This window comes from Schistocerca gregaria, chromosome 7 (genome assembly GCF_023897955.1).
Source record: "Schistocerca gregaria isolate iqSchGreg1 chromosome 7, iqSchGreg1.2, whole genome shotgun sequence".
Lineage (NCBI taxonomy): Eukaryota > Metazoa > Arthropoda > Insecta > Orthoptera > Acrididae > Schistocerca > Schistocerca gregaria.
In genome coordinates this window covers 545,687,352-545,712,163 of record NC_064926.1, presented here as the reverse complement: position 1 = coordinate 545,712,163, position 24,812 = coordinate 545,687,352, and the positions used below count along the sequence as shown (strand labels likewise).

Here is a 24,812-nt window from a genome sequence, read left to right as displayed (position 1 = left end):
ACTAATTTGAAGCCTAAACCTCGATGCCACTGATATACCAAAATCTGAATACTTTTTTTCTTGCTTGCACACTATGTGGGCAATCCCACCTGCACTGACCACATCAGTAATATTTTCATTGTTTATTTGAACAACCTGAAAGTTCTCTGTTACACTCTTCTCGAAGTCTGAAGAGAGCGTGTAGTTCTTGGCTGCATTCATACATTTTCTCACAGTGCTGTTTTAACATAAAAGTCTTGTCAGTTTTAAAACAAAAGTCTGGTCAGTGCTTACTCATCCTGTTTGGAAACCACCTCTCTACTCTCCAATTACCTCCATCACCAAGGGTTTCATTCATTATAGTGGACAGTTGGAGACAGCTGTAGCAATGTTCAGTAATGCCATGCTCCTATAATCGTCACATATTAATTTATCTTTGTTTTTACGTATGGGGTATATCACAGCTACCTTCCAGTCCTCTGGTACTGCCTGTTTTGGAGAGATTATTCTATTAGCTTGAGAATTTTTGAGCAGAGGGCTTCGTCTCCCTTAGATAAGTTTAGTGGGAATTTCATTCTCATCTTGACTCTTGCCATTCTCAAGAGTCAAATGGACTGGATCGAGGTTGCAGCTATTATGCACAAATGGAGAGGTTGCGAGCTAACATCCTAAAGTTGTTCGGGTTCGCATGCGGTTCCTTTCCGTCGAAACGTCTTGGCCCAAACTCGCTGAGGGGTTGAACCACACGTCTCATTAAATGCTCTAAATTAGACACTTGTGACCCTTTGGTTAAATTGCCTGGCTGCGAGTTCAGGCCAGGCACGCGGCTGCTCACCCGTCAGAGCCCGATTCCCACTATACCACACAACGCAAAATGTTCAAAGTCATTTCCCTTCCTAATTACCTGAAGACCGACTGTCCCCTTTGGTGTCTCGACCAGAACTGTCCCTCTCTGCCCATCTCTGGCCATGTTCCCTGTGCGCCGAACATCTTCGCTCAACTGACTAATGCAGTTCTCTTTCCCAAAGCCATCCATCTGACTGGCTACAGCTTATTCTACATTACATTAAATTTTAACTTATTTAAATAATCAAAGCTTGACCACTTTCACATTCTAAATAAAGCAACAATAATATCCATTACATAAACATTAAATTCTTTTACATAAAACCCATACAATTTCCTTCTTAGCTTTGTATGTTACGGCCAGTTGCCTTGCACCAATGTGCATTCTGATAAATAATTACAGAACAAAAGTAACTTTTATGCACTAATTGTTTTACAACAAATATTTGATTACCTAATGATTCAATAAGGGGTCATGCTGTCATTGTTCAATGTGTTTTGTGTGGAGGAAATGATCTGATGCTTAACTGAAAATACTGATAATTTACTATATCTTTTAAACAAATAAAGTTACACAGTTGATATTTGCGACATTTGTAATTTTAACGATGCAATTCTATATGAAATTTCACTCATTAAGATCGACCAAAGTGTTCAGATTTTAGCATTCAGGTCTTCGTTACAAAACTTGTTAATTTCATTTTAAAGTAAATCCTAAACTATTAGAGATATGATCAATATTCTAGTTTTATTGGATCACGATGAAAATTTACGAAGGATGGCAGATTAAAATTACTGTGGCTTGATTCCCTGCATTACTACAGAATTAAATGGTTTTCATAAAGGTTTCCATTTATGGTCAATCTTAAGTCCGCCATATTTAACACTGCTAAGTTTCCTTGGCCACAAAAGTCTTCTACTAGATTTCCCTATGACATAGATTCTCGTCTGTTTCACTCACACGCTACAGAACTTGGGCCTCAGTAGACAATAGACATCTGCAAGTTTCCCCATCCCATGGTGAATCTGCACCCTTTTGCGGTATGTGATCCTAGATGACAGGGTTCATTTCACAATTCCTGTAGGCTATATTATTAAATGAAAGTGCAATGCTTGTTAATTCACAAGGAGGAACAAACCAGCCTTCTGACCACCACCACCACGTGATATAACAGGGCAATAAAGCAAATAATTTTGGAAACGAATGAGGTTTAATCCTAGGATTAAGAAATATTCACTAAAGACAACTAGAAACCAGAATCAGTGTTTCCCAGACAGCAGGAAATAGGTTTTGTTGAAGTAATTATACCTTAAACAAAAATAAAAAATATCTACAGTACCTACAAGATCTTCACACGGGGTATGTTTTGGATCAGATGGTTCCACTGTAAAACTCAAAAATATATATGCTTCAGGCCTGCAATAAAATTATTTCCAAGAAATTGAAGAATAAGTAATTTAAATTTACTGCAGACACATATGAGGCGAGAAGCCCTCGATAACTGTGGCAATAGCTATTGGACATAACACCCGTACTTAGATCATTTAAATTCTGCACAAGTGGATTCAAACTCTACTCCTCTCCATTTTTTATGTTTTGGTAAGACAATAAAAGTTGCCAATAAATAAACACATTATCAATTTAAAAAAAATTAATATCCCTGGAAACAATGGAAAAAAACAATCCAATGTGAAAGGAATTTTGACATTTGGTTTATCTGTGCTGGCAATATTTTTGTTATTTAAGAACATCAACAACACAAGAAAAGTTCCATATTTCATAAATACTTTACAGGCCCACTGCAAAATATCATCAGATTTACAGAATATCACTGAAATTATCTTTTAGATATCTGGCATTCTGGCAGATGCACTAACTTTTTATAATAGGTCTTTTTAGTGACTTTTAGTAACTTAGGCAGATAGCATATTTGGAATCAAAATCAACTTTGAACCATTCACGTGCTGCATAAGAATTAACATAGTTGTTTCCAACATCAAAGTTAAATACGGCTATGGAGGAAAGAACATAGGAGGCACACATGACAAGACTCCAGGTTGAGAGAAGGAGAGGGAGGGCATAAAAATTAAAGTGGACACATACGAGGGGGAGTTCAAAGACAGTACATTAACAAGCACTATGTCTTAGTCCAGAGAATGTCACAGAACTAAAGATGGACTAAGAGGAAGATAAATGATAAGTGGAATGAAAGTGCAATTAAGCACAAAAGGAAGATTTCTCCCCCTTCTTTTCACAGGTGCAGGGTGGGGAGTTGGGAGCCATAGAGGCAATACAGCAAATAATTAAATTCTATCAAGTGTAAATAAGGAGGGAGATAGTCTGCCAGCCTGGAGTCCCATGAAAGAACATTACTTAGCTGAAAAAGTAAAAAAATGTGCAACAACAAATCATTACTAAAACACATAGTATAATAAGCTTAGTTTAGCACATACTTTCCAGCTGAAGCAGAGTTTTCAACAAATGCCAGCACAGCCTCCAAGCCTTTTTCTTGAGCAACTGCATTGCTGTCCACAACAAATTTCTTCAGTAGACCTAAATATTTAGCAAATTCCGGGGATTTCTCATCATCAACTTGACGAAAGATTTTAGCTGCTTCTTCATAGCCATGTAGTCTGGCCTTCCATTGCTGAAACACAATAGGAGGAAAAAAGCAAGTTACAAATAGGTATTCCAAAATGGAACAGAGGGAAGAGCTGCCACACCACTCATGTGTGCACATACAAGACCTAAAAGCGAGCAATTTCCTATCCTCATTTTAGTTACAAAAGCTTCTACAAATTTACCGGAAGCTTGAGGTACATGAACACAACATGTTTTCTACTTTGTACCCACACTATCGGTCTGCCGATATTGATGCAACAGCAGTAGAGAGTACATGCAATACACAAATTTTGGTGTTACATAATAGGGTTGGCTACACTATAATCAATCCATAAGCAAAAGAGGTAAAGATGCATACTTTTTATTCTGACATACTATAACAATGTTTCAGTATATTCACACAGATATGCTTTCCTAGTTGTCAGTTGGTGGCAGCAATTATTACTAAAGAGAAGACAAAAACCAATTCAAGGGGAATGCTTCTAAAAAGAATAGAAAACTTATTTTTCTTACATTTTACAAAACTGAAATTATAATGCCAAAGTTGGAGACAAAGGAAGAAAAGAAACTTGATATGAGAGTGAATACCAATTTTACAAATTTTGACTGACTTAAGTGACAAGGTTACACTTAAAGTAGTCTCTCCAACATACACAAGAAAAGCCAAATGTGTTTATGTCATACGAGTTATTTCCCATAACAGCACTTTTGAGTCACGTCAGCACAGTCAATTATGCACAATTATTAAACCTTACTCATTTCAGAGTGATGGTGTTTTTAAGTGTCACTTGCTGCAGTGCTGTAGAGAAGAGAATTCACCCGAAGCAAATCTTGTCAAAGACAAGATAAACACACCTGAGCGCTACTATGTTCCAGCAATGCTCATGGACCTGCTGGTATCACTGCACACCTAACAATACTACTTAAAAATGATGGTCCACCAGTGTGCAAGGCTAGGGCACTCAAGATTGAACCTGGTTTTATGGAGCTGGTCTGACAACTGCACATAGCAACTAGAATTTTAACCTCCATATTTGTTAAGATAATAGGAAATAATGTGTTAGAAAATGAAAATTACTGTCTCATAACAGATAATATTTTAAAATAACTTCACAGTCCTACTGAGCTCTACCATGGAATTCTTAGTAACAACATGTTTTACTTTTATCCTCTTAGGCCAGCGAAAGATGTTCACGAGAAGTGGAAACTTAGTTTAGGTACTGAAGTGTAGAATGTCCCACTGTGCACACTCATTTTATGCAAGTGCAGGTGAACTTTAAGCCACATCAGTTCCCGACATCAGTAAGGTACAACTGCGAGTAGACTTCTCCCACTGCTGGGATGTAGCACTTGTTCCTGGGATGTCACAGCTCAGCAGAACCTGACAGGTCAGCATGAAAAGATGCGTACAAGAATGCAAATTATGATAAACAATTGAAAATCATTAAAAGAACAGTCATTTTCTCTCAATTGCTACAGTAAAAGCAAGACATATGTAATAATCTGTCATGAGCTAAGAAGTAAAAGATATCTTTTCACCTATCACTGTACATGAAACACATTGCACATAAAATACGGAAGAGTTACCATTAAGGCTTTTATGTCATTTAGTACCTTGGACAGACTGGAGCTCTCTTCCAACACCCACACATTGCAACAAGGTCTAGTAGTCAAACAGCAAGATTCTGAGGCACAGCATAGCAGGAGCATGAAAGGAATTAACTTCAGGAAAGGTGACCGAAAATTAAACACGAGGTAAAGTTGATAGACAGGCATTAGGATGACAGATTGTACGTGGAGTACAATTTAAAACCCACCAAACACATATTGGCTCCCTAGTGGAGGACACAAACTTGTGGTGCAAAAATGAGAGGGGTCATTTGTAATTTTTCAAGAAATTTGATGAAAATAAAACAATATACAACATTGCCTAGAGTAATCCAAGTTAACAACTGAAGGGATAAGCAGGCAGATGCAGTAGTGTGCCTGAACTGATTTCACTATTCAAGAAGGAATAAGTTTACTTTGTGATCAAACCACAAAATATTAAATATTTATAAAGAGATTTGGACAACACATAACACACTAGTTGACCGTAGCAAAAGGGTCAACAATGTCAGGTTTTCATGTGCTTAAGCAACATCTGGCACATGCATTAAGAAGAATCTGAAGACATGGAAGAATTGCAGATTGTAACTTCAACATTATAGCTCCAGCAGCGATCTCCAAAAGGATCCAACAGCACAGCATTACTCCGTAGTGCAGCAGCTGGTAATCTGTCTACCCAATGAGAACTCATTGTTATGTTAATCAGCTCTGGCGAAACACGTCAGCAGTGCAGTGCAGCTTGCTGTGCATTGAATTATGTGAGCTGTTATCAGCTCCAAGTTGTACTTCTTAACTGTATGTCTTATCACTCACAAAATGGATAGCATTATAGGGTAAAGAAAAATTTCTGCTACCAGTCACCGTAAATGATTATTTATTCATCAAAATTGCTGGTGACTAAACAGATACAAGTTGAACAGTTGTATGTGGCAAGACAACATTTGTCGAAAATATCTGGTCGCGGAAATTTTTCTACACCCTATAAAGGAACAGTAATGGACGTCAACAGCATCCACTAAGGATAAAATTCACTGGATAACTATGTCAGAAATACTGAAGCAAATCAAAGAATTATCAGACTGTAGTAAAGCTCAAGCTTACATAAATTAGCCAAATTTTCAAATAGTATTAAAGCTACTAAGCTACTGAAGACGAGTAATCCGATAGTATTAAAGCCAATAAAAATATTTATCAAATAGTATTAATACTCACGAACAAGCATTAGACCTGGTATCCCGGAAAGTAGATGAGATTTCTAGTATAGAAGCTATCTTTTAGTTACATAGGGATATCCAGTTTGAAATACAAAAATGGTGGGTTTAGTCAAGGAGAAGGTTCAAGGATAGCTTAAAGAGGTAGATGTTAAGATAGTTACTATATATGTTCTATCTGCCCAGGACATCGAAGATACACGTAATCAAATCTCAGATATGCCAGATTGCGTAGAAATGTTAAAAAACAGTAGATTTTGGTGAAGTAATTTACCCCCTTGGTACAAAAGACCTCATTACATAGCCCCCCACCCCAACATAACACAATCTTAAACAATTTTTCTGTTACATTTTTAACAATGGAACTGTAGTTGGCTGATTAAAGCTACAAGGTACATCAATCAAAGCACTTATTGAAAGAACCATTCTGGCAACACAGCCTGACTGGAGACTTTTTAAAGAACTGTTCTCCTTTCCAGAGACTTCTCTAGAATAAGAGTGGACATACATATTAGGGGAGAGGCTGAAGTGGAAGGTTCCCAAGATTTTGACTTGATGGCAAAGTCTTCTATCTGATGCTGTTTTTGACCAATACTACCATCCACACAAAATTTTAACTTTGTCACCACCTGCCCAGGTTAATTTCATATATGCTGTAGTTCAGGAAGTGAAGCGTTTCTGAACACACATGAAAAATTTTCAAGTGTCCTTTGAGTATCACAGTTCTGGTATCCTCCAAGAAACATTTCCATCCTATGTGTACTTAGTAAAACTGATTAACTTCATATTTTACAGAACTATAACAACTCCAGGAATTAAATGAACGAATTCAAGAGCTTTCATCAGCTCAGCTTCTTGTGGTATACAAATTATGTAAACAAGATGAAACTACTATTATTACATTAATAATCATTACAAGGGCTACATGTACTCATTCACAATACATGGAAGCACAAAACTCCCTACAATGCCAGAATCATGAGAAACAACCTGGAACTGTTATTTGGTGGTACCCTGTCTCTTTCCTTTGGCACAACCTTTTTAAAATAAAAAATGCACATGAGGAGAATTTGCACATAGGAAAAAAAATAATTCCTGACAAGTACCAAGTAACACTGCAGATTTGTAAAGTTGGATGTTATGGATCGTGTAACAGGACCTTACGGGACAAAAACCTCTCAAATTAAACTCATAAAATCTGAGGCTCTACTTCTTTTTGGGTAATATTTTTATATTTATCTGCCAAGTGAACATGACAAACCTACTGGGCATCACTTTTTGGTCTGCCTCTGGTCTAGTATTGCTAATACTGTGCCTATTCCAATGGCTACAGCAGGAAAATATTTTGTACTTTAATGTACATATATTAACCTTATTTCAATATTTTAACACAAATTTGCATGTCTGTCTCTTTCCCTCTGTCCGTTTCAAGCAGAGTGAGATCCTTACAACTCAGTATCTAATTTATAATTAGTGCTGCAGTGTCAGTCACAAACACATTTTGCAAGACAACCAGCAACTGGAATGGGGCAATTTCACTTTCCTGCAATAATGAAGGAAAATATCGACATGATCAACAACAGAATGCAAAAGCACTAAAATTCAACTATGTAATTTATGTTAAATTGTTTTGTATTCATCTTACTGTTAAAAGAATGATTTTTAGAGTAACCCTCCAGTCAATACGTGTGTGTATTGGTAACTCCAATTGCGAACAAGAAGAAAACTTTAAAAAAGAAATAAGAATGAGTTTTTACCACTAGTGAAGACTCATTTTTGTACCTAAACTCACAACAATCAATCAACATGAAACATTCTGTTATATATTTGGATCATACAACCTGCCACATTTATAACAGAAATGAGAGGCCATTATAACTGAGTTGCTGAGTATTTTCTTTGCAAATAATGGGGTTTAAGCACTTATGTACTATCATGTACACTGTGACCTAAATACAAACCTGTGAAACTGACTAAAATGGAAAACAAAGACATAATGAACACATTAATAAATTTGCTACAAAACATATACAATGATTTGTAGAGTTTCCTTGCTTGCCTGCGAAGTTTAACATGGTTATAACCACAGAATCTTCATGTCAGCTAATGAAAATGAACATAAAAGCACAACTACAAGCACAGGAATAGAGTGTGAACAATGCAGTTGCTGAGGTATCCCTGTACATAACCCGGCAATAATCACTTTGCATGTTTGTGTTTCAATTTCCACCATGACGTCAGAAAAGGTTTGGTTTAATAAATAATGCCAGCAAAAATTTAAGAGAGAAGTTTGGCTATGAAGATGTGGTTAGAAAATATGAAGGATCAAGAGTCAAAAGACAAGTATATCAGAACAAAGAACAAAACTGCAACTACAATGAGGCAGGAAACAGTAAATATTACAAGGGGCTAACAGAAGAATCCAAAGAGGACTGTATCTACCACAGAACAAGACAAATACACCAAAAAGTACATACAGAGAGCAACACACATAAGTAACAATATAATGATAAGGAAAGTTGCTACTCATCAATGTAAAGGAGACACTTATTGAAAGCACACAGGGGAAGATACTCGTGAACACAAAATAGCAATGCACCGAATAGTTCGTAAAATTACTGAACTGTTATGACCACAAGGAGTCTCAAATGTGAGGTACCAGATACCGTAGACAGCAAAGTAGAGACCCCCAAATGAAGAAATACTACAAATTATCAAAAACCTATATAACAATAAGGCTTTTGGCAAAGATCAAATAGCAGGAGAACTCTTAAGAAATAGAGGGCTAAGGTTACGTATTAGAATCCCTCCCCCCACCCCCATCGAAATATTCGTTGTGGAGACAAGACTGATTTGTAGTGTGGCCAGATATCTGGGAGGTCCAATACATAACTTTTACCAATGGGAGGAACTGTACTGTTTAAAATAATTACAACACTGTTGAATATTTTGGAATATGAAAAACTGCTTCACAACTCCAAAATGGCCATAATCTGCCCTGGAAAAAAACCTATATGTGATGATTACAGAGGGATAACACTCAATGTTAGCTACAAAATTTTCAGTGTCCATTGAAGAGACTGACCCTACTGCATAAAGAATTACAGGAGACTATCAAAGTCATTTCAGTACAGATCACCTTTTTTATGCTCTGATAGGCAGCCACAAAAGATCAGGAACATGAACTTGGCATTCACTTTTTTTTTTGCCGACTTAAACACAAATGCCAATACATCTAGTGTACACGTGTTTAGAGGAAACCTACTGTATAGTAAATATCAGGATAAGAATGTCTTAGCATTATGAAATCAACACTGGTCTTAAAACAGAGACATTATCTCCAATAGTTTTTAATTTAGTTTTAGATAAAAATAGAACATAGAAAAATTAGTAATAACATGATGAATCTGCTTGCACTTGTGGACATTTAGTTAGAACAAGTGATAAAACAGACTTACAGCTCTGACAAGTTCTTACAGAAACACTGCAAGGTCAGATAGCAAGTTACAAATTTATGAGGAGAAAAAGTAGTACATGGTTGTGAGCAAGGCACCCTATGATGCTATCCGTTTGAAATTTGATTAGTATACTTTTAAAAGATTAGACTTATTTAAATATTTGGGAAACATCGTTGGTGAACAGAATAGAATGGAAACAAACTAAAGCAAGGATCACAATGGCAGTGGCAAATAGAGAACATTCTGGACTATATATGTGCTGCACAGTACAGCTATTTTAAGAAGTTATAAAATGAGACCATAGCAAAGTGTAATTTCCTTGGTGGCTCTGTACATGCCTGAAACACTGAAGTTAAGGAAAATGAACAAAATCTGCTATTCTTCAAGAGAAAGATATTAATGACAATATTTGGCCACAACAGGGACCCCCACCCCCCACAGTTACAAGAAAAGAGCATATTCAAAAAACAAAACAAAAAATGATTCAGGTACCGACAGACCTTTAGAACTCAGGAGCTAATATTGGCCAAAGGATGCAGAAAAGAATATCAACATGGGCAAACACCCAATTCAGATGGAAGAGTGAAGACCAGTAGCATTTTCAGGACACATGGAGGACATAAGGGACCAAGGATGACTGAGGACAAGATGAAATTATGCTGAATTATCTACCAAAGGTTGGAACAAATAAGTAGGTAATCTACGGAAGACAAACTGGCTTTCTGGAGAAATGCAGGAAAGTGCAAGGCAATACTTACCCTATGACTTCTCTTGGAGGATAGATAAGATATGTGACACTGTTGAAAAATTCTGAGGTAACAAAGATAAAATACAGGGACTCAAAGTTAATAAACAACTTTAACAGAAAACAGACTCCAGTCTATGAGAGTCTAAGGACATTAAAGGGAACTAACCGAAAAGAGAGACAGTTACAGCCTATGATGTACACTATGCAATTTCCTCACCATGCCATCTAAAGGCTTTTTTGTACATCTACATCTATAATGCAGAAACCACAGAGAGGTGCACAGCAGAGGGTACATCCCATTAACACAAGGAGTACGGGAAGCATGGTTGTTTGAATGTCTCTGTGCGTGCGTATAGCAATTATTCTAATCTCATTATCACGATATCTGTGTGAGCAAATACGTAAGGGACTGTAGTGTATTCCTAGAATCACCATTTGAAGCCGGTTTGTGAAACTTTGTTAAGAGATTTTTTGGGCTAGTTTACATCTGCCCACAAGAGTTTGCCAGTTCAGTTCTTTCAGTATTTCTGCAACACTCATGGATAAAACAAACCTGGGACCAATCATGCTGCCTTTCTCTATATAAATTCACTATCTCCTGTTATTCGTACTTGGTACATGTCCCTTACACTTGAGCAATATTCTAGAACAGGTCGGAAAAGTAATTTCTAAGCATTCTCCTTTGTAGATTGACTGCACTTCCCAGTATTCTACCAATAAACCGAAGGCTACCACCTGCTTTACCCACAGCTGAACCTACGTGATCATTCCATTTCACATCACTACAAAGTGTTACACCTAGGTATTTGTATGAGTTGGCCTACTCCAACAGTGAAACACTGCTATTATAGTCATGGGATACTGTGTTTTTTTGTTTTGTGAAGTGCACAGTTTTACACTTCTGAACATTTAGAGCAAGTTGCCAATCTTTGAACCCATTTGACTGAATATTCATGCAGCTTCTCTCAGACAGTACTTCATTATAGAAAACTGCTTTATCTGCAAAAAGTTTGAGGTTAGTATTAATACTGTCTACAGGGTCGTTAATATATAACATGAACAGTAAGAGTTCTAACACCTTTCCCTGGGGCACACCTGAAGTTAATTCTACATCTGGTGATGACTCTCCATTCAATATATAACATGCTGTGTCCTCCCTACCAAAAAGTCCTCACAAACTTCACTTAATGCCCATATGAATACACATTTGACAATAAGGGTAAGTGTCGTACGGAGTCGAATGTTTTCCAGAAATTAAGAATCACTCCATCTACCCGGTTGCCTTGATCCACAGCTTTCAGTATGTCATGCGAAAAGTGCGAATTGGGTTCCCATGATCGATGTTTTTGAAATACATGCTGGTTGGCATTAAGGAGGTCACTCTGTTCAAGGTACCACATTATGTTTGAGCTCAGAATATGTTCTAAGATTCTACAGCACACTGATGTCAAGGATACTGAACAGTAGTTTTGTGGATCATTTCTACTACCCTTCTTATAGATGGGTTTGACCTGTGCCTTTTTCCAAGATCTGGGCAAGGTTTCTTATTTGAGGGATCTACGGTAGATTATAGTCAGAAAAGGGGCTAACTCAGAAGCAAATTCTGCTGCTGCTGACAGGGATTCCACCAGAGCCCGAAGCTTTGTTCAATTTTAACAATTTCAGCTGTTCTTCAACACCACTGACACTAATATTTATTTCATTCATCTTTTCAGTGGCACGAGGAGGAAATTGGGGCAATTCTCCAGGGTTTTCCTTTGTAAAAGAACATTTGAAAAAATGAGCTAAGCATTCAGATTTTGCTTTGCTAGCCTTAATTTCAGTTCTTGTTTCATTCACTAGGGATTGGACACCAACTTTGGTGCCTTTACATATGACCAGAATTGCTTTGGTTTTGTAAAATATCATTTGACAACATTCTGCTATGATAGTCATTGCTCTCTTGACAGCCAAATGTTTCATTCAATACCTCTCTGTCTATAGCCCTATTCTTTTTTTCTTTCTTTCTTTATCTTCCTGCTTGGTTTAGTTGTCCTTTGTACGATGGTAATCGCTGCTGCCGCAACCTCGTTGTGGTCACCGACGTGGACATCCTTGAGGTGGTCACGTCTATTTGTTGCCATTAAGTGCAATATATTTCCATAATGATTGGGGTTCCCAATTATCAGTTCTAGGCAGTTTTCAGAGAAGACATTTAACAATGTTTCACAGGATGTTTTATCACACCTATGACTAACAAAACTATAACTTTGCTACTTGATTTGTAGATGGTGAAATGCTCCACTGATGATTTCAGAATGATTAGGGAACCGAGTGTTTCTCTACAGTTTTAGGTTACACAGGAGATTAGTCTGATGGGTGATACAAGGATCCAATTATTTTTACCCGCCTCTGATACTGAATCCTGCCCAAACAATCTCACATGTAGCTTCCATGTCTATCTCCGAGGATTTCCCTGCCCTTTCGATATACACTTAAATTTTCCCCAAAAATCTCACTACTATCAATGTCAGGTTTTAGTCACCTTTCTGTACCTAATATTATGTGAGCTTCACTGCTTTTTCTGAGCACTCAAACTCTGGCACTTTGCTGCAAATGCTTTGCCAGTCTACCATTAGGATTTTAATATTCCCACCTGTAGGAGGCATTTTTCGATCTTACACCAATACTTCTGGGCTTCCTACAGCTGTTATCTGGACAGGATGGAGAATCGCCTAATCTGAAAAACCCTTGTATGCACCCCACACACAGTCAATCACCTGAGTAGCAGCTTCTCATGCTTAGTGCACACCAGACCCATTTAGGGGCACCCTACAGCTCTCAGTTTTTTGGCTGAAATCCAGAAAGTTGCAGCCTAGTTTGTCACAGAAGCTTCGAAGTTTTTGGTTCAGTCCTGCCACTCGACCCAGAACCAATTGGCCAAAAATTAAAAATTAACCCCTAAATACAACGAACTGGAGCCAACTAGGAGAAAAGGAGGTAAGTAAAAAAGTTATTTGTACATCTTACTCCTCTCTAAGCTTATTAATAGAGTCTATTATGAAATGAGTGAAAAATCAACAGTATGTTAAGGAGGTAAAACTATACACTGCTTGTGGTGAAACAAACAAGTTTCAAATTAATGCAGTAAATACATGTACATACTTCCTTCACTGGCTGTCAATTTACCCATTTTACTCATAAGTAGAATTTTGCGAAACCAATTTTTAAATTCTGGCTATCCTTTTTCATTAGGAGATATGCTTCTCTTATTGATCTTGTCATATCTTTTTACCTGTTTAACTTTTTCACCATTTTCACCAAGACACAACATCAACCAGGTCAGGACTTTGCCTTCTGCAATCTTTGTCATCACTTAGGTAATATTCCAGATCAACAGTAAGCGCAAAGAATGCCCACAGTAAAGATCTGACCAAATACCTTTCTCATTCTTTATTTTATAAAGTCTAAGTCAAATAAGGTGAGGAAGTGGGGATGTATTTCTGTATCTGCTGCTTTGAGTAGCTACCTGGTATCTCAGTACAAGTGGCTGCCGAAATAGCAGTATTTAGGTTTTGAAACCACACACCACATTTTGTGCACATATCAATTATCTCCAGGTTCTGCACTATGTGCATCTACACGACACACTTCACAAAGTTCTGATGATGATCGTGTAAAACTTGTTCCAATTTCTCCCACTTTTCTTTTTTACATGCTGTTTTCTTCTTCTGCTTCTTACGATTTCTGGGTGTTTAAGGGGGGGGGGGGGGGGGGTAAATAGGGGCTACAGCAGGAATGCTAACAGTCGCACCCAGGATTATAAGTATCTGCACTGCCTTCTTCAGTTTCACATTTGGGTGATAGTGATCATACAGGTGGGCTGTCACTGAATTTCTTCTTGTAGCAAGAGTAGCAATTTGTGCACGAGGTATGTGATGCTAATATAATCTGAGACAAAGATATTTCTGGAATACCTCCGATAGGTTTCCAGCAACTGAAGCTTTTTTCCACTTTTCTTAAACACCACCTTCTTGTGTCTTTTTCATAGTCTATATTCCTCATTCTTTCACTACTGTATTTCCTCACTTACATTGTGTCTAACAAAAAATTCAAACCAAACACAGAACTCTATGGAGAATGGATTATGTGCAAGTTCTCACATGTTTGTTATAAACAGAAGAGCGCGGTAAACAATCTTGCCAACATGCAAATATTACACTAGAAATTCTGTGATGCACATGCAGAATGTTGAAAAAATTTAACATTTTACACAAAAAAAATATTGACCACTGTGTTTGCACTGACTACTAACATATTAACCCTAACAATATTTTGTTTAATTCTCAAGTTTTCAGATGAGGGTTTTAGAGTAAATAATTTGTAAAAACTCACAAAAAGCAATTTTTTACATTTTAGTAATAAATTTTTACATAATTCAGATAAATGGAGCAGAGAAGATACTGTTTATAACATCATTAATATCTGGTAATATGACAAAAGATAGCATTCTGTGTCTTTCCAAATTAGAAAAAAATTTAAGTGAAAAAGTCAACTTAAATTCTGTATTTTCCATCTTAAATTTGTAAGTTAAAGGAAGCCGATAATTGTGCAAGTGTCAACTAAATTTATCACACTAAGAGGGAGCTTTAACGCCAAACATGTCAGGTCTTGGTTTATTGGTGATATATTTTTTGTTATCTACTGTTTTAAGAATTATTTACGTAATATACGCTTTTCAAAGGGCCACACCATTTACAAAAAATAAGAAAAACGAAAACACTTCATTTATTAACACTTATAATATAAAGGTCTAATACATATTTTTTCCAGTGAAGTTGATGACCGAGTTGACATGATCTGTATGATGCAAGACAAAATCGCCCTGCCTTGAAAAAATGTGCAACACTGAAACAAAGGTAATGGCATGAAACTGCAATAAAATCACACTATGTTGAAAGAACGAGATGAGTAACTCTCACAAAGTTAGTACACAGGTTTTGCTACTTGGGCAAAAGGGCAGAAAAATGTGTGATGATAAGTAGAGATGATATAGATAACATCTCTGACATAAAATGTAGATTGGCAATAAGTGTTTTCAGAAAAAGACACACAGCATCCGTTTAAGTGACATGCGGACGAACAGTGCAGACCAAGAAAACATGTGTTGGAACTGTGATGAGATGAAAGAATGATGATTATCTAAGTAGGTCAGGTAAAGAGATGCCAAACTGAATTAGGGAAACTGTGATGAATGGGGTTTCCTTGGGACAAACACCAAGGCTGTAAGTCTCAGACTCATTGATCAAATAGAAGAGTTGTGAGTAATATGGATAGTGTACACTCAACAGTTGTGACACTGTCACAAGAATGACTTCCAGAGAACACTGAACAGACTGTGAAAAGACTGCACAACATGCACAAGTGTAGGCAGAGTGCGGTGCGGCCATAGGTTCATCTGGAATAAGAGCTATGAACTGACACTAGGTGAGGATATCAGGAGGATCAGTCACTCATTGTATTATGGGTGATAAACAGGGAGCTAAGATTTCGAGTTAGATCTCTGCCCCCTCCCCCACCCCCAAATGGGACAGAAGTTTATTGTGCCTCACGGACAAAAGTTCATAGTACAACTAAAAGATACGACTGGCTGATAAGATGCATCCCACAGCATCAAAGAATTGTTAATTTCTTAACAGAGGCAAAAGAGGGTGAAATCACAAAGGTGGACCACAGCTTGATCACTGTAAGTAGGTTCAAGTGGATGTAACTTGTAGCAGCTGTGTGAACAGACCGGTTAAGACAAACCAACGTGAAGAACCGGATCAAAACAAAATTCAAACTGGAAACTAATGACAAATTTGTAAGTCTGCCAAGTTTGGAATGCAGTTTACCAACCTTCTAAAAGTGCAATGAAATCAATATGCAAGCTGAACAAGTAAATTCAAATCGAAATTCTTACATCAGACCAGTAGCCATAGGAAATTGAATCCTGTGCTTAATAGGTGGTGCTGAAGTAATGCAATATTTGTTACTGTTACTGTGAACACTAACCAGAATCTGTCCAGAGGAAATCAAACCAAGTGAACTTAAATAGGATAAACAATAGTATTCCTAGAATCAGAAGCTTCTGAATTTCCTGATGTAGTTATCAGGAGAATGAAAGACAAAATCAGCCTATCTTCTACCACTAACAGAAGACGACAAAGATTCTATTTTTGATGAGGTATCTTAGCCAAATGAGAACAGCTGGCCGCGGTGGCCATGCGGTTCTAGGCTCTCCAGCCCAGAGCAGCACTGCTGCCACGGTCGCAGGTTCGAATCCTGCCTCGGGCATGGGTGTGTGTGATGTCTTTAGGTTGGTTAGGTTTAAGTAGTTCTAAGTTCTAGGGGACTGATGACCACAGCAGTTGAGTCCCATAGTGCTCAGAGCCATTTGAACCAAATGAGAAAGATTTTATGCCTCAGAAAATGAATTACTTGAGACTGGAATCTCACGAAACACTCTTACAACTCAAAGCCACCATAAATTACAATGATATTTATAAAAGGAGATTTGAGAATTTGCAATGACCCGATTTTGTTGGAGACTGGTAGACAAGGTGTTTAACAACCAACATTTTACTCTGGCACAGCTATATCAGTGGCAATTCACTTTCATAGGTTACCTGCAATGTCTGCAGTTTAAGCAGAAATTATTACAGCAAGCAAGTGAAGAAACCAAGGAATCAATATGATTAAGCCAGTTACTACAAGAATTACTTTAACTGCTAAAGCAATCTCCAATAGTGTACACAGACAATGCTAATACATTAAGATTACATAAAATAATGTATACCACAGTCAAAAAGTACGTACAACATCTCAGTGTTTAAGGAATATTACTGAATGGTGCTATTTTGAGACATTTGGAATGGACCAGTTCGCCCTTTCTGCGACGAAGTCACTTTAAAATACATAGAGATTGACACAAGTAGCCAATCAGCAATTTTATTTTCAAAGGAAGAGAAAAATGAAAAGGATTCACTGCATAATCTATATAATTACGAAATGCCCTCAATTTTATATCGAAGAAAACCTTCTTTGCCTTCAGTGACAGTAGTCCCTATGCCACAAATAAATCATTCTTTAATTATTAGTACCTCTAGGTAGGCTACGTAGTTTTGGCACAGAAAGGAATGCAAAACTAGGCTGTTAAACTCTTGACAACATATCTGTAGCAATAAAACCTTTAGCAACAGAAATGTTTTCAAATGTTCATGTAAAGACGTTCCTGCTTTTCGGATGCCTTTGCATACCAAAGAAACATAAAAAGGATAGAAATAAGAGGTTCAACATAAAATTTAATATTCTAAATATGATTGTACGGTCGACGTGACTAACAGATTACACATCAGCAAAGTCAACGTCAAATGTTTTTTCACCGTTATTAACACAAACAGGAATTAAGATTCATTTGTTAAACTATAATTGCTTCCGTAGCACATCAACACTATTTCAAATATTCGTGAAGGTCACATCACCTTCTCGAATTGTCACGTTTAAATTAAGGCAACATACTTCATATCTGCCTAAAAGCAGTAATACACCAGCTGCTACAAGCGGTTGAAGTATTTACTGTCCTACCTGTATGATCATCATTAAGTTCACACGAAATATTAAACACACATTGTTTTACTGCGCGTTTTACGGAAAAGAATTTTAAAAAGTCTTACCTTATGTACACACTGTTCCTCAACAGGGAGTTTTAAGTACTCCGTATTTTCTTCCATTATTTAACCTGCAAAGATAGAACGGTTGTCACAAACTTCAACAAAAACATTAAAATGTAAGTTGACAGTTAGGGCCAATGAATATACACAGGACACACGCTTTCAAAACAGTTTTCTCATAACGACGTATTTCTATGACACACACCTGTGTACATATAAATAGCAAACAAAAACAATTTGTCCACTTCAGTACAAATTTAGTTTGACAGTACTACGCCTTCAACGAACTATCCTCGTGCAAAGACTCCACTACCTTAACCATAACTGTCGTTCTGTGTTTACAAAATTTTATCGTGTTATTGAGCAACAGACGTACAAAATTTTGATCTGCAACCACTCACCTTACCACAACAAATGCTTAGAAATTCCTACATACAGTACACACCTAACGACAACTGCATTTAAACCCTATATGGTTTGCAAGAGAAGTTTCGATTGGTCAATAGCGGAGAAAGATAAGCCTGTCTTTCCCTCGAGCCAGAGATGATGTAACGATGTATTTAAAAATACCGTATTTTTTTATGAGAAGGAAAAAGTAAATTATAAAAAAGGAAAACAAAATATGCTGGCATATCCAAGCAAAAAAGGAATATGTCGAGTGAAAATTCAGCAAATGTGGCACAGCGGCAGCTCCTGATATTCAGATGAGTAACCAATAATGTTCCCTCGGTGATACTAACCATAAACCAAATCTTTCCAGCATGAATTTTTCACTATGCGGCGGAGTGTGCGCTGGTATGAAATTTCCTGGAAGATTAAAACTGTGTGCCAGAACGGGACTCGAACTCAGGACCTTTGCTTTTATCGGGCAAGTGCCCTACCAACCAAGCTATCCATGTCCGACGCGTGACCTGTCCTCACAGCTTTAATATAACCAGTACTTCGTCTTCGACCCACTCCCCTCCATCCATAATTTCACGGAAGTTCTCCTGCGATACTTCCAGGCATAGCACTATTGGAATAAAGGATGTTGAGTAGACATGGCTTCACCCAAGGATCGAGTCTAGTCCAAAAACAATTCTCGTCAGTCAGGAAGTTTTGTGTCAGTGAACAGTCTCCTGCAGAGTGAAAAATTCATTCTGGAAACATCCCCCAGGCTTTGCGTAAGTCATGTCTCAGCATTATCATTTCTTCCAGGAGCTAGAACTGCAAGCTTCGCAAGAGAACTGTGGAGCTTGGAAGGTAGGAGATGGGGTATTGGCTGAAGCAAAACTATGAGGAGATGATGTGAGCTGTGCTCAGGTAGATCTCTTGGTGGAGCACTTACCCATAACAGGAAAACATTGGCGTTTAATTCCCGATATGGGTCACATTTTTTAATCTGGTAGGAAACGTGAAACTAAATCTTGTTCATATTATCATTTCGCCAATTCACTTCAACTTATAAAGTCTCACAAGTTATTGTTCGAGAAGCATCTTTTTATGTGGATGTTCAGAGTGGAAGCTGCGGTCGACGAGATAGTTCTGCAAACACTATCTTCTGTATAGCTTTCCTATCAAATGAAAACAATTGTAACAATTTCTGACTGGATGCTGTTAAGTGAATTAAAATACTCATACAATCATAGGCACAGCAGGCTGTATGGGGTATGATAGTGCCCCTCGCTCATCCCTTCCACTAAATTTGCTATGATGGCTTGTTTCCTAGTTGTATTTCGTTTTTTATATTGTTTTCATAGCGTAGAAGCTTCTTCATCTCAATGTGCTTGCCTTACTGCGCCTTAGCCCCCACAAAAAATTTTTAACCCCCGCACTTACTTGAATACAGAATTAATGATTTCTTAATGCCCCTATTTATTTAATTTGATACTTTGTGAATCATTTACACAACAACTCATAAAACTGCGGGGCAATAGTTATGGTCTATCAACCAATCACTTCTTTCTTTCACATTGTGCCATGAATTCGGCACCTCCTCATTACTTACCTGATTTAACGATCTAATCTTCTGCACTCTTCTGTCCTTCCACATTTCAAATTATTCTATTATCTATTTGCCTCAACAGTTTATCATCCACAATTCCCTTATGTTCAAAGCTACCCTACAAATACCATCTGAAAAAACATCCAAAGACTAAAATTTATATTCAGTGGTAGTACATTATTTTCATCCTCTCTTTTCGTTATTGCCACACTGCGTTTCTAATCCTCTCTACTTCAGTCATTGTCAGTTAGGTTGTCCGCCCTAATCCAATTTCCTGAGTAATATCTGTAATAATATTGCTACACTTAATTATCCTTACTGTAGTTTTATTAATATTTTTCTTATATCATTTTTTCAAGACACTATCCATTTATTTCAAGTTATCTTCTAAGTCATTTACTGCAAATGACACAACTGCAATGTCATTAGCAAATCTCAAGCTTCCTAACCCATGAGTGGGCAGGCCTGAGTATAATGTGAGCCACCCACAAATAACTTTATCTTGCACTGTTCCATTGTTGTTTCTCAATTCTGACCCTGTGTCTATTCCTTCATTATTACTTCAGCTAACACTGTGAGACGTTGTGCTGCCATTTGTCCGAGAGAGCACAGGAATGTAAAGTAAGCAGTGAGGTAGGTGAGAATGAACGTATGACCCTGGGAAGAAAATGATTCAGATTCCGAGCTAGCAGCACAAACCACAAAAAGGCGATTGTCTACGAGATAGTTAGCAATCATAAAGGCTATTGTCTGGGATCTGAAGCAACTGCACTGTCTAATGCTTCGAGTGGGCCATTACTGTCATGTAACAGATGTGCGTAGCTATGGAGTGATGTAATGAAGGTTCTATCACTGTTTAACGAAACAGTGATTCAGTTGATGTAATTTAAGCTTGTTTTATCATTATTTAATTAAACTAAGACTGAACTGTGATATTGCTCATACATGTTTGCATCGATTCCATGAAGACATCTATTCTTGACATATGTGGAAAGTACGCTGTGTGCCTGCTCGAGTTATAAACACTGGATCACCTGCTCGAGGGTTAAATCTTCTCTCTGCACCTTAATGACTTTTCCAAATTTCTCCATTGTTTCAGTCACTGCTTGTGTAATCTACAGATTCAATAACATTGCGGAATTTCATGCTTACACATAAATTTGCATTGCAGTCAGTTTCCTCAATGGAGTAATCACACTTCGATATATATACATAATACCTCAGTGGTGTCTCTGTTCATTATGGAGAAATACTCAGTATGTGTAACATAAATGTGGGGACTTTACTTATTGGAGATATGGAATATGTCATAAATAACAATCTTTGACACTAAGAACATCTTTTTGGTCTTCTGCAAGGTGCTGAGAATGGAAACGATACAGGGTTTTGTACTATCCCCACCATGTCGTTCCAGTTCTAACCAAGTGACCAATGAAAAATCAGGACTAGAAGTCCAATGGGAAAACGCTATGATTCACCCTCGTGCATGTAAACTAATGAGGTTATAGGTATTCCAACCTCCTTGGTATAAACTGAGTTAACTTCCAGATTTTAAGGGTTTTTGTCTAGCACCCAAATAAATAAGATCGTCATCGCTAATTTTCCGAAGTTAATTTATCATAAATACAGAAATAACTCCATTCTAGTGTGTGAGCTATTTTGTTCGTCGAGATCACAAGTTTTGGGTCATTGTTGATAGATGATGGTGCAAGAGACGTGGACAGTGGACCTTTCAGGGAGGGAAGAGGTCCCGCCCTCGGTGTTGAAATACAAGCTCGCTAGTTACAGGGGGTATAAGCTCTTGTGAGTTACAGTATGGAGGTAGAACAAACGTCGAGATCGACGTCAAAGCGTGTGCTGGACATAAATGAATGAAATAAGTATTTGTAACAGTGGTGTTGAAAAACAGATGGAATCGCTAAAATTGAACAAAGCTCATGCCCCTAATGAAATCCCTACCATATTCTATACTGATTTTGTGGCTGAGTTAGTACCCTTTATAATTATAATCTATCATACATCCCTTGAACAAAAAACTGTTCCCAGTTCTTGAAAAAATAAACAAGTCACACCTGCCTACAAGAAGGGTTGTCAAAGTATTGCTCAAAATTACTGTCCAGTATCCATGACATCAGTTTGTTGTAGAATCTTATAACATATTCTGAGCTCAAGCATAATGAGGTATCTTTAACAGAATGACCTCCCAACGCACTCAGCATGGATTTCAAAAACATCGATCATGGAAACTCAACTCATATTTTTTTCACATGCCATACTGAAAGCTTTTGATCAAAGCAGTCAAGTATAGGCAGTATTTCTTGATTTCCAAAAAGCATTTAATTCAATACCAGACCTACACTTCTTGTCAAAAGTACGATCATAAGGGATATCAAGTGACTGACTTGAGGACTTTTTGGTAGGGAGGACACAGCATGTTATCTTGGATGGAGAGTTAACAACAGATGTAGAAGTAACTTTGGGTGTACCACAGGGAAGCGTGTTGGAACCCTTGCTGTTTATGTTGCACACATATTCAGCCAGCACTTGATAAGATTTGAGAGTAGTGCAAATATTGGCAACTTCCTCTAAATGTTCAGAAATATGAAATTTTGCACTTCACAAAATGAGAAAACACATTATCAGAGGACTATAATATCAACGAATAATTGTTGGAATCAGGCAACTAATACAAATACCTGAGTGTAACACTTTGCAGTGATGTGAAGTGGAATGATCATATACGTTCAATAATTGCTAAAGCAGGTGGTAGATTTCGAATTGTTTGTATAATTCTGGAGATATGCAATCAGTCTACAAAGCAGATTGCTTACAAACCACTCACGAGGCCAGTTCTAGAATCGCTCATTCCTAACAGGACTAACAATGGATATTGAATGCATACAGAAAAGGACAGTGTGAACTGTCACAGGGTTGTTTAATCCGTGGGAGAGTGTCACAAAGTTACTGAATTAACTGAACTGGAATACTATGGAAGACAGATGTGAACTATCCTGAGAAAGTCTGTTGATAAAGTTTCAAGAACCAGCTTTAAATGATTACTCTAGGAAAATACTGGCATTGTTTATAAAGGGATCATGAGGATAATACTAGAATAATAACTGCATATATAGAGAGAGGCATTCAAACAGTCATTCTACCTATGCTCCATATGTGAATGGAACTGGAAGAAACCCTAATAACTGGTACAACGGCATGTACCCTCTGCCATACGCCTCACGGTAGTTTGCAGCATATAGATTCTAGTATGATAAAAAAATAAATTAAATATTGATATATTTCAGTTTTTTTCATTTTTAATCTAATTCTTATGTAGGTGTTGTATTTCATACTAGAATGTTGTGTTCACAATTTGGCACAGCTTTGCCACAGGAAACACTAAAGAGGCCGAAGACATCCATCTTCTGGTCTGCTCCTGATGGTTGTCACAAGGAGGCTACTTTTTGATTATGCAAAGGATTCTATTATTTGGAAAAGAACAACCCAGGTTCGTTTACATAATAAATATGAATTTTATAATTATCTAAGGACCTTTAACAATGAACAATAAAAATTGCATTTGCACATGAAATCATTAATAAATGGGATGGCTATGAGTTGTATATAAAACAAGGAATGGCCTTCTGTCTTCGACTAGGATGCCACGGTATTTTCTGTTGTAGTAAAGGCTGATTGACATTTCTAAAAATAATATGACATGGAGGTAAAAAGAAAGGAAAAGAATAGAATGAGAATTCTGGTAAACACTAAATCTATTCAATAAATTCTCACAAGCAATTAGGGCTTATTTATAAACAATATAACTTACATAAGCAGTTTTCTGACTATGTTGGTGCAATAAGATTTCAGCCTGTCCTGTGATTACTTCTTTGTTCACGTCTATATCACAAAATACACTCGTTATCTTTCTCTTTCTTTCAATGAAGTTCTTTCACTGTTTAACGCTTTTATAACAATAACTAGCCGATTTACAGTATCGAAAATAAATTACTTGAATTTTACTAATTACATCTACATCTACACCCATACTCCCCAAGCCACCTGACGGTGTGGGGCGGAGGGTACGTTGAGTACCTCTATCGGTTCTCCCTTCTATTCCAGTCTCGTATTGTTTGTGGAAAGAATGTTTGTCGGTATGCCTCTGTGTGGGCTCTAATCTCTCTGTTTTTATCCTCATCGTCTCTTCGCTAGATATACATAGGAGGGAGCAATATACTGCTTGACTCTTCGGTGAAGATATGTTCTCGAAACTTCAACAAAAGCACATATCGAGCTACTGAGCGTCTATCCTGAAGAGTCTTCCACTGGAGTTTATCTATCATCTCCGTAACGCTTTCGCAATTACTAAATGATCCTGTAACGAACCGCGCTGCTCTCCGTTGGATCTTCTCTATCTCTTCTATCAACCCTCTCTGGTACAGATCCCACACTGCTGAGCAATATTCAAGCAGTGGGCAAAGAAGCATACTGTAAACTACTCCCTTTGTTGTTGGATTGCATTTCCTTAGGATTCTTCCAATGAATCTCAGTCTGGCATCTGCTTTACTGACGATCAACTTTATATGATCATTCCATTTTAGATCACTCCTAATGCGTACCCCCAGATAATTTATGGAATTAATTGTTTTCAGTTGCTGATCTGCTAT

At 37.4% G+C, this 24,812-nt stretch overlaps 1 protein-coding gene across 1 annotated transcript in view; it reads right to left on the bottom strand.

The window, feature by feature from the left end:
• LOC126282471 (protein mini spindles) overlaps positions 1-18,681 on the bottom strand; it is a 127,412-nt gene extending 108,731 nt beyond the window's left edge. The window contains exons 1-3 of the mRNA XM_049982127.1: positions 18,566-18,681; positions 18,168-18,232; positions 3,280-3,473 (exon numbers count right to left, since the gene is read on the bottom strand). Of these exons, the coding sequence (XP_049838084.1) occupies positions 3,280-3,473; positions 18,168-18,224 (251 nt within the window). The 5' untranslated portion in view covers positions 18,225-18,232; positions 18,566-18,681. The remainder of the gene's footprint in view (positions 1-3,279; positions 3,474-18,167; positions 18,233-18,565) is intronic.
• Positions 18,682-24,812: the final 6,131 nt, after the last annotated feature.